Consider the following 10,779-nt stretch of genomic DNA (forward strand, 5'->3'; position numbering starts at 1 on the left):
CAAGGCTCCATGCACTGGACTTCCCCTGGTTCAGAGACACTGGCCTGTGTGTGGGTTCTCCCTCCTCCACCAGTGTTTCATGCTTCCATGCCTTTGCCCGAACTTCATTTCCCTTGTGATATCCTTTTCCCAAGCTGAATGCCCCTCTCTTCCTCACTTCTCTGGCACTTCTAACCTTTCTTTCTTTCCCTTCCTCCCTCCTTCCCTCCCTCCCTCCCTTCCTTCTTTCTCTCTCTCTCTCTCTCTCTTTTTGAGGCCAGTCCTGCGGCTCTGTCAGGCTGGGGTGCGGTGGCGGGATCTCCAGCTCACTGCCAGCTCCATGCCCGAGGTTCATGCCATTCTCCTGCCTCAGCCTCATGAGTGGCTGGGACTACAGGTGACCACCACCGCGCCCGAGCTAATTTTTTGTATTTTTTAGTAGGGGTTTCACCATGTTAGCCAGGATGGTGTGATCTCCCTGACCTAAGTGATCTGCCGCCCTCGGCCTCCCAGAAGTGCTGGGATTGCAGGCGTTGGCACTGTGCCTGGCCTCTTTCTTTTTCTTTTCTTTTTTTTTTTGAGATGGAGTCACCAGCTCGCCATCCAGGCGGTGCAGTGGCGCGATCCCAGCTCACTGCAACCCCTCCATCTCCTGGGTTCAGTGATTCTCCCTGAGTAGCTGGGGACTACAGGCGTGCATGTCATACCCACTAATTTTTTTTTGTATTTTTAGTAGAGTTGAGGTTTCACCATGTTGGCCAGGATAGAGATTAGCGATCTCTTGACCTTGTGATCCAGCCACTCAGCCTCCCAAAGTGCTGGGATGCGGCCATGACCCACTGCACCCTGCCACGGTTTCCCAGTTTTCAGGAAACTCCCCAGGCAAAAGAAAAACCAACCATGAAATTGAGTACATACACCTGCTAATCCCTGGCACTTTAAGGAAGACAAACTGGAGGATCACTTGAGACTAGAGGAGGTCAAGGGCTGCAGTGTGAAACCATGATCGTGCCACTGGACTCCAGCCTAGGTGACAGGGTGAGACCCTGTCTCAAAACAAATAAACAAACAAAAGAAAAAGAACAAATGGTTCTTATTTTCCCTACTATGTGCCAGGCACTATTGGCGTGCTGAGGGATACCATGAACAAAAACGAGACAAAATTTCCTGTCTTTGGCCTTAGACAGGCAACAAGTCAATCAATAAACAGAATCTCTTATGTCTTATAAATGCTATTAAAAAGGAAATAAATCAGAGGCGGAGAGCTGGTGGCTCAAACCTGTAATCCCAGCACTTTGGGAGACGAGACAAGTAGGATCAGGTCAGGAGACCGAGACCATCCTGGCTGACAGGTGAAACCCGTCTCTACTAAAAATACAAAAACTAGCGAGGCGAGGTGGCATGCATAGTCCCAGCTACTGGAGGCTGAGACTAAGGAAAATGTGAACCGGGGCCGAGGAGCTTGCAGTGAGCTGAGATCTGGCCACTGCACTCCAGCCCTGGGCCACAGAGACTCTGTCTCAAAAAATAAATAAATAAATAAATAAATAAATAAATAAATAAATAAATAAAATAAATCAGAGCGAGACTTGGTGGCTCATGCCTGAGGAAAATCAGCACTTTGGAGGCCGAGAACTTGAAGCCCGGGGATCCACAAAAGATCCAGAGGTGAGACTATCCTGGCTAACATACAGTGATACCCCTGTCTCTACTAAATACAAAAAAAAATTAGCCGGCCCGAGGTGGCGGGTGCCTGTAGTCCCTATAGCTACTCAGGAGGCCAGAGGCAGGAGAATGGCGAGAACCTAGGAGAGGCAGGAGGAGCTTGCAGTGAGGCGAGATACGGCCACTTGCACTCCCACCCTGGTGACAGAGTACGAGACTCCGTCTCAAAAAGAAAAAGAGGCGGGCGGTGGCTCCGCGCCTGCTCCATCCCAGCTTTTGGGAGGGCGAGGCAGGCCGGATCCCGCGAGGTCAGGGAGATGAGACCATCCTAGCTAACAGTGAGAAACCCGTCTCTCTACTAAAAAAATACAAAAACTAGCGAGTGAGGTGGCATGCAATGATCCCTAGCTACTCCGGGGAGGCTGAGGCAGAATGGCGGGAACCGAGAGGCGAGGAGCTGCAGTGAGAGCCAGATCGGCCACTGCACTCCAACCTGGGTGAAAACTGAAGCTGAGAGACTCCGTCTCAAAAAAAAAAAAAAAAAAAAGAAAAAGAAATAAATCATAAGAGTAGAAGGAAGAGGAATTCTGAGGGTTGTGATAATAAGTAGGGTGTAGTGAGAGAGAAGGCTTTCTGAGGCAGAGTTTGAAAGATAGTTCACGGGCTGGGCGAGCCGCGGTGGTTCCGCCTGTAATCCAGCACTGGGAGGAGCGAGGCCCGGAAGCGGATCACAAGGTCAAAGAGATCCAGAGACCATCCCTGGCCAACATGGTGAAACCGTCTTTTACTAAAATACAAAAAAATTAGCTGGAGCGTGGTGAGGCGCGTACCTGTAATCAATACCGGAACTGGGAGCAGGAGAATGCAACCTTGAACCAGGAGGCAGGGGTTGCAGTGAGCCGGTGCGCCACTGCACTCCCACCTGGCGACAGAGGGAGGCTTCGTCTAAAAAAAAAAATAAAATAACAACAACAAAAACAAACAAACAGGGAAACCTGCTAGACAAATTCTAAAAGACCTGTAACACTAATAAGTATTTGTTGAATGAATGAACTCCGTCAGAATGGGCTCACCACCATGCTACCTGGATCGGTTAGGGCAGTGGGATCTCTGGTGCTCCGGCTACCCCAGTGCTCAGCCCCGGATAAACGCTAGCCTGTTAGCGCTAAGGAATGCCTGGGGGCGGGAGAGGAGGAGAGAAAACCAAACTGGGGGCGTGGCCCATGCAGGGCGTGGCTTTGCTGGGCGGGCCTTACCTGTGACCTGAGTGGGAGCGATCTCGACGGCGCTGCGGGAAGGAGGCAAGTCCGGCAGGAACCAGCGCATAGTCGGGGGCGAGGGACGGGAGATCAGCTCTGCGGGCGGCAGTGCACTCTGGTCAGAGACGACAGTGACAGAAGCCTCCCTTTCCACTTCAGTCTTGGCCCGGCGCCCCACCCCAGCTTGATTGTCCCTGAGTACTTAAACTGCGAACTCCCCGCCCACCCAGTGATTTAGCCCTTGAGGACTCATCCCTATAGAGCCCAGCTCACCCGGGTAGGGCCGGGCAGGAGACGTGGTGGCAGTTGGGTGGCTCTGCTGCACTGACCGCTCCTCACTCACTGGCTGCGGGTGACAGCAGCATGAGCCCTCCTGTCCCTCGCCTGCCCGCCCCTCCCATCTGGGTTCTCATACTCACTGAGTCCGTGGTCACCCCTAAAAGGGAAGAAGATGGGGCCATGAAGTGTTGGGGTGGGAGAAGGGAGTCAGATCTGGGATCAGCAGCTGAGTATTTGTAGTTAGGGTCTCTGGGAATTCAACAATCATGTCTCCAGGTCAAGGGTCAGGGGTTAGATTCTGTGGTTCGGGTGTGTTTGCATAATAGTCACATAATCAGGTTGATGGGCCTTGGGTTACAGATCAGGCTGTAGAAGGCTTAGGAGGTCAAATCTCTGGGTCAGAGTCAGAGGGTCATGTGGGAGGTCAGTGGATGGGTGAGGGATAAGGAATTGGGGGTTAGACTGTGAGGTCAGATCTGTGGATCAGGGGTCAAGGGGTCAGGCCTAGGGGCTTGGCATGGGTCAGGGATCAGAAGGTGTCAGGCTAGACCTCTCTCCTCCTCTGTGTCCTCAGGTGGTGGAGCCTGGCTAGGGCTCTCCGGAAGCTGCTGGGGCTTGGGTGGCCCGTCAGGGTGCAGGAAAAGGGAAAAGTCGCTTTCGCCCTGAATGGTGAGCGTCTGGTGGGAGGTGAGAATGTGGTATCCCTTCCCAGCTGGGCAAATCTCCTTGAAAGCAGCTGCAGTCAAGACAGCAGACACAAAAGTGAGCATTCCCTGGACAGGTGCACGGACCTATGAACCCCTAGCCCTGCGTAATCCTGACTCACCGGTGCCATCTGCCGGGCAGCGCTGACACCGCGCGCCCCAGGCCTTGCCGACACTGCAGCAGCAGAGCTGGCGGGTGAGGCGAGTGGTCAGTGGATGCTGGCACTGGTGCTCAGGGCTCACCAGGCGGAAACACAGGCTCTTCTCCTCCGGTTTGTCTGCTGCAGGGGGCAGTGGGGGGCATGGGCTTCTGAGCCTGCACATTGCCCACGTCCCTCTGCCCAGCTGCTGCAGACCTTGCCTCTCCAGCCCAGACAACCCTTGATCCCCATGTGGTCTCTGACCCCATATGACCCTGAACTCATGTGACCCCTGAAACTTATGTGACCACTGACCCCACTGACTCCCGATTCTAGCTATCCTGGACTTCACCACTCCTACTCACCAAGCCTATGATCTGCATGACCCTGGCTCTGTGTAATCCCTGACCCCATGTGACTGCTAATGGCAGATCTCACGTGACCCCAGACCCCACTGACCCCTGATCCTATTGGCTCTGGCCTTTGTTCCTCCTGCAGTCAACCCTTAACCCCACTCTGATCTCTTGTGAGCTCTGATCCTTGCTCCCAGCCATGCCTTGTGACCTCCCAGGAATCTGAGCCCCAGTCTCACCAATGCACTGTGTACGGGAGGGGCCTAAACTATGGCCAGGTGGGCAGACACAGCGATAGGAGCCAGGGTTGTTGAGGCAGTCACCATGGCGACACACGCCCGGCATTGCACACTCGTTGATGTCTGTGGTAAGTGGAAGTTTGGCCCCTCTGGTCTGGGGCCATGGGGTGACAGCAGGCTGCTCCGAGAAACTCAGGGTCTTGCCCCAGCCCCGCCTCCTCTCCCACCCACCTTGGGACCCTCCCCACCCCCAGTAATGGTTGGCCTGCCCCTCCAGCCCACAGAATCTCCTAGCTGGCCATACCCTGGCAGTGGGTGCTATTGAGCCTCTTGTAGCCCTGGGGGCAGTCAGCGCCCACTTCCCCACGTACAGGCCCTGGCTTCTGCACTCCTGTGTCTGCAGAGAGACGATAGCTTGGCATGGGAGGGTGAGAAGGGAACTGGGGAGGCGCACAGCAGATGTAGAGAGGAATCTGGTGACCTGGGGACTCCCACTGCAGGGATGGGTGGGGTGGGTGGGGAGGGGCTACCAGATGGGGAACGCCCCTCTGAGCCCAAGCACTCACACTGCAGCTGGGGGCACTTGTGGCACTTGCTCTGGCCCCAGGCGGTGCCGATGCTACCGCAGCAGTCTTCCTGCTTGGTGAGGCCCGGGAGGGGGTTGCTGCCACACTAGGGGAAGGAGGGGGAGGGGAGGTGGGGTCACAGAGCACCCCACCCCCGCGCCGCCTGTTGGGGTTGGGTCTTTTCCTCTTCCCCTGCCCCTCAGTTTTCCGCTATCCGGGTGAGTTGGGGCAGAGCAACCCTGAGAGAAGGAAAGGCCGATCGAGACTGCGAATTCACTCACGGGCTGCTTGGGCAGAGTGTCCTGGAAGCAGCGGCCCAGGGGCTTCTGGGTGGGCGGCCGGGGATGCGAGGGCTTGGGGTGCGGCAGCAGGTGCTGGGAGGGGGCCGCACCCTCGGCGTTCGAGCTCTCAATGCGGTGCACTTGGACCGAGGCCTCGGGCGGGTGATGGACGCGCACATTCACCACGGGGGGCGGGGCCTGCACTGGGGGCGGGCGCGGTGGCCTCAGGGCTGCCCGCACCACGCCGCGGGTCACCGCGCTGAGCTCTCCAGGGCCGACCTTGCCCTGCCCCGGCCACCCTAGTGCCCACCCACTGGCGACCTTCCCGGGTTTGCTAGTCGCCTGGTACCTTCTGCTGAGATCTGTCCCGGGCCTAGGGGCACCAGGAAGGCTGCGTGCTGGGCAGGGGGCCCCTCCCCGGGCCCAGGAGGGTCGGCGATCACCTGGACGGCGTAGATGGCGTGCTTGCTGGCCACAGAGTCACCCTCCGGAGCCAGGGGCGGCAGCACCCCCGTGGACAGGGCCCCCGCCCTGCTCAGGCCAGGACCTGAGCCACCGGTACCCCCGCCGGCTCCTCCTGCGGGCACCTGGCAGAAGCGCCCGGTGAAGTCTGGGGGACACAGGCACTGGTTTCGCGAGGAGCACTGGCCGCCGTTCATGCAGGGGAGAGGGCACACCACTGGGGAGAAGAAGGGGGTCAGGCCCTCATCCACATCCTGTCTCTTTCCGCTCCTCCCTACTTCCTTGCCACCCACTGGCTCTGTCCTCTTGGGAAGTCAGGTTTTGAGATACATCCTACACAGGGAAGCTGCCCTCTCTAGCTCCCCCTACATCCTTACACCCATGTTGGGTTCTGGAGTCTCAAGTCAAGGACTTGAATCCTCCCTAAGCCATGTGCCAGCTGTGCGACCCTGAGCAACTCACATCTCCTCCCTGTGCCCCAGCGTCCTCATCTGTAGAGATGTGTGGGTTAGATGAGGTAAGGGCTGTACAAATGCTTACCCTTGGGCCTGGTACACAAAGGGTGCTTAATAAGTGGTGGCAAACAATTATGGTGATCTGGCTTTCCCCTTGGGCCTTCCAAAGGTATTGGCTCTGTCCCTGGCACCTCCTCCTCTTCTCCCCTAAACCCTTCCCTTCTTTAGGCCTCAGCCCTCTCTGCCTGCTCTCCACCCTCTCCCTCTTCACCATCCTGGGGCCCCCACCTCATCACTGGCAAAGATGTCCACATCTCAAGACACAGACACAGCCCCCAAACTTTCCAGGGCTCTCTCGGGCACCACTGTCCAGGACATACTGTCAGAAGTCAGTATCCTGCCTCCCCACCTCCTCTTCACCTGGCCACCAGGCATCCACAGCTGAGCCCCCATGGCTCCATCCCTCCTGCTCTCCCCTGCCCAGTTACAGCCTCTAATGTCCCATGAACCTGCCTCCCCTCTTCCCTAGGGTCACTGCTCCTGCCCTGGCTCAGGCCTGGCCACCCAGACCCCTCCTTGGCTTCCAGCCTCTCCTGCTGGTCCACAGTCTCAGTGTCCCAAAGAAACTTGCCTCAGGCAGAAGCTCACTCCATGGCCCAGAACCTTTTCAGCCCATCCCCCTCTGCTCCTTCCCTGTGCACCGCACACCCCAGGACCCATCTCCCTCTTGCAAATGTGCCTGCCTCCTGCCTCCTGGCCTCATTCTTGCCCTTCCCTCCACAACAGGGCCCCATGTCCCCCGCTCTACATATGCAGATTTCATCCTTCCCAGCTCAGTGTCTCCACCAGGAGGGAGCCTTTCCTCCTATCCCGCCCACCTGAGCTCCCTCTCCTGCCTTACCGCCCACTGGCCAGCACTGCCTGGCACCTGCTTGTCTGTCTGCCTCCTTATAGAGGGTACTCTGGAAGGCAGGGCCAGGCTGGCCTCAGCTCTGGGTCCCACAGGGGATTTGGGGGAATGAATGAAGGAGTGACTAAGGGAGGGAGAGGATGGGACCTTTGTCTGTTTCTGTCCCGTACTCACCTTCGACCCATGCTACTACCAGCCTTGGGACTCTGACTCATCCCAAAACCCCAGCCCCTCTCCTGCCCACCCCATGGCTGCCCTCACTTCCCAGGGCAGGAGGGCAGGAGGGCGGGGGTACTGTTCTCCTGGATGCCAGAAGGGCCTCACAGGGACAGGCCACATCCATGGCCCTCAGGGTCAGGCTAAGCACATCCCAGCCCAGCCCATCCTGCCTGGCCTCCTGGGGCCAGACCTCACAGAGCAGAGGGGTGTGTCTGGGCTGGGGGAGGTAGGATTCTCTTTTTCCTGTCTCCCAGTGAGTCACTCATAGCGGTGAGAGTGACCTCCCAATGACACCCGCCCACTGTGGCCTGGGCACCGAGCCTGGGGGATGTGGGCAGCACAGATGGAGACAGCAGCCTGGGCAGGATGGCCAGGGAGCCTGGGAGATGGACACACATACACTCACACCCACAGTCCTCATCACACACACAGACTCATCCTGACACTAACACAGGTTCACATAAACATCCCCATACACTTGGCCGGGCGCAGTGGCTCACGCCTGTAATCCCAGCACTTTGAGAGGCCGAGACAGGTAGATCACTTGAGAACAGGAGTTTGAGACCAGGCTGACCAACATGGTGAAACTCCATCTCTACTAAATACAAAAAATTGGCCGGGCGTGGTGGTGCATGCCTGTAATCCCAGCTACTTGGGAGGCTGAGGCAGGAGAATCACTTGAACTCGGGAGGTGGAGGTTGCAGTGAGCCAAGATTGCACCATTGCACTCTAGCCTGGGCAACAAGAGCAAAACTCCATCTTAAAAACACAAAAACAAAAACACTCCCACACACTCTCTAACAGTGACTAGAGATACAACCCAAGACGACACAAAGATGGGTACTTCACAGAGTGCCACGCCATGCCCATGGCATGACTCCAGACACAGGCAATATGCGCACAGACACATGCGTGCACACCCCATCTCATGACAAATGTGAGCCACGAGTGGGGTTCCTTAGCTCTGTGAGTGGGCGAGTGAATATAGGAATGTGTAAGAGGGGCTGTTTTGCTGGTGCCATCATGGGCCTGGCCTAATTACCCTGTCCAGGAGGGTAATTACTGCTGGGACACCTCCCTGAGCCTGGCCCACAGGGCCTAGCAGGAGGATGACTGAGCCCCAGGCCTGACCCTTTGAAGAGAGATGCCAGGGAAGGGGTGGGCTCCAAACTGAACTGGGGAGGTTGTAGGGGCTTGGGGGAGGATGAGGGGGACCCTGAGGGCCTCCAAGGCAGGATGTCAGGAGCTTATGGGGAGGCATTGGAAAAGGAAAGGCTGAGAACCCCAAACTAGTCCCTACCTTCAGGCCTGCACTCTACTTTTAGGCCCCAACACCCTGCCTTCTCAGACTTTGCCAGTAACCAGCTCCCATCCCCAGCCCTGACCTTAGCTCCTCCTCCCAAGGAATGCAGGTGTCTACTCTGGCAGGCCCTACTTTAGACATTTTGTAAAGACTTTTCTTGTTTCTTCCAGCAAGTCTGCTTCTTGGGGGAATATTTATCCCTTCTCTGAGGCTTCCAGTCCCCGGCTCACATTCCTCAAAAACCCTGTGTGCTCCTGTTCAGAACTCAGCACCTTCTGGGAAGCCAGTGTCATCCAGGACCTCTGCATTTCCCCACCCCTTAGGCCCCAAACCTAATGCGAAGCTTCAAAGTCCAGGCCTCCATGCAGCCCTCCAACTCTGGCCCCCAGAGTTCCAGCCTCCCAAGTTCTCTGAGGCCCCTGGGCCCCCAGGTGCCCGGATCTCTGCCCTTTAAACCCTCAGCTCCCAGTCTCTTAAGGCCAAGACCCCACTAGCTCTCCCATCGAGCCTGGTGCCTGTTCTTCCCCTGCCCCCAGTCGTGCCCCCGGCCCTCACCCACGCGGAAGCCGGAGCCCGTGAGCGTGTCTGTGCTGTGGCCGTTCTCTCCGATGAGCGTCATGTTGGAGCCCTGCTGACAACTGTCCCGACACTGGCCCTTGAGACAGGTCCGCTTGCAGATCACCGGCGCAAAGACCACCTTGAAGCGCTCGCGGGCCAGCGCCCCGCCCCCGCCTGCGCCCCGCTCGCCGGCCGGCCCCCCCTCGACCCTGCCGCCCAGGCCCAGCAGCAGCAGCAGCGCCAGCAGCCCCGCCGCCCCCGCCCCGCGCATCTCAGGGGCCAGGCCGCCAGGAGCCCCTCGGGGCCCGGGCATCCGGGGCCGCAGGACCCGGGGGAGGGGGGGCGCACCCGGGCGGGGCGAGGGGCCCGCGCCCGAAGGAGTTAGAGGGCCGGGAGCCCCGGGAGAGGGTAGGGGGCAGCGAGGGAGGGCAGCGGAGGAAGCGGGCAGGAGGGGACCGCGGGGGCCCGGCGGGAGGCGCGGAGATGGAGACTGGACCGCGGGGAGCGCAGAAACTTCCTAGCCCCGGGACGAAGCCTAGCCCAGGCCCCGAACTCAGGCAGGAGCGAGGAGGCCGGAGCAAGTTGAGGTGGAGAGGAGGAGCGAGGGAGAGGAAGGCCGGGCGGCCGGCCCGCTCCGCGCCTCCCCCTGGCCGGGCTCCTCTCCCGCGGCCGCCGGGAGGCAGGGAGCGCGCGGGGAGGGCGCAGGGAGAAGTGAGCAGTTGTTTTCCCTGGCTGGAGAGCTGCGCGGCGGCGGCGAGGGGGGCTGGGACGCTGGCCCCGGGCCAGGGACACAGTTTTTTTTTTTTGTTGTTTAAAGCGTCGTCGCTGCCTCCTGGAGAAGCGAGGGTGTGCAGGCGGGCGGAGGCTGGGGGGCGGGGCGGGGACCGTCCCCACCCCAGATGCCCGCCCCCGCCGGAACCCGCGGCCGCGCTGGGCCCTTTCCAGAGGGCCCTCACCTGGGACTGTCGGGCCGGCAGCGGATTCCTCCGGGCGGGGCGGGGAGGCCTGTGTAGGGCGAGATACCGTGGCTGAGGGAGAGAGGTGGCCCTGCCGGGTCACACTGACGATGGAGGCCGGGTGGGGCCGGAGCCCAGGCCTTCCAGCTCTTTCCCAGCCTCCCTTGCAAACGTCGGGGTCTCAGGGCCCCAAAGTCACTTCTTATTAGTACTGATCCAATCCCCTCTGAGGAAAGGGCTCAAGGGTGGGGACAGCCTTTGGCCAGGGCTCACGGAGGTCCCAGGAAGAAGTCTGTGGGGTCCAGAAGAGGAGCAGAAAGAACAAAGCTAGAACCCAGCTTCCCTGCCAGCCCCTCTGAATGGCTTCCTGGTGCCCACCCTGCCACCTCCCCCCTTTCCCTTCGTCTGGCTGTGCTGGCGGGGCTGGCTCTGGGCCTCAGACACTCTGGAA

At 58.9% G+C, this 10,779-nt stretch overlaps 1 protein-coding gene and 1 pseudogene across 2 annotated transcripts in view; both read right to left on the bottom strand.

Annotated features, from left to right (window-relative positions):
* The window catches only part of LTBP3 (latent transforming growth factor beta binding protein 3), a 21,159-nt gene extending 11,046 nt beyond the window's left edge, over positions 1-10,113 (bottom strand). For both annotated transcript variants that reach the window (XM_031653686.1, XM_031653685.1), the window contains exons 1-11: positions 9,370-10,113; positions 5,815-6,144; positions 5,466-5,668; positions 5,185-5,290; positions 4,923-5,015; positions 4,619-4,741; positions 4,009-4,167; positions 3,733-3,918; positions 3,323-3,339; positions 3,177-3,249; positions 2,901-2,999 (exon numbers count right to left, since the gene is read on the bottom strand). In XM_031653686.1, coding sequence (XP_031509546.1) covers positions 2,901-2,999; positions 3,177-3,249; positions 3,323-3,339; positions 3,733-3,918; positions 4,009-4,167; positions 4,619-4,741; positions 4,923-5,015; positions 5,185-5,290; positions 5,466-5,668; positions 5,815-6,144; positions 9,370-9,685 — 1,705 coding nt within the window. In that variant the 5' untranslated portion in view covers positions 9,686-10,113. The remainder of the gene's footprint in view (positions 1-2,900; positions 3,000-3,176; positions 3,250-3,322; positions 3,340-3,732; positions 3,919-4,008; positions 4,168-4,618; positions 4,742-4,922; positions 5,016-5,184; positions 5,291-5,465; positions 5,669-5,814; positions 6,145-9,369) is intronic.
* Positions 2,631-2,673, bottom strand: LOC116269871 (annotated as a pseudogene).
* Positions 10,114-10,779: the final 666 nt, after the last annotated feature.

The sequence above is a fragment of the Papio anubis genome, chromosome 12, assembly GCF_008728515.1.
Source record: "Papio anubis isolate 15944 chromosome 12, Panubis1.0, whole genome shotgun sequence".
In the NCBI taxonomy this organism is placed as follows: Eukaryota; Metazoa; Chordata; class Mammalia; order Primates; family Cercopithecidae; genus Papio; species Papio anubis.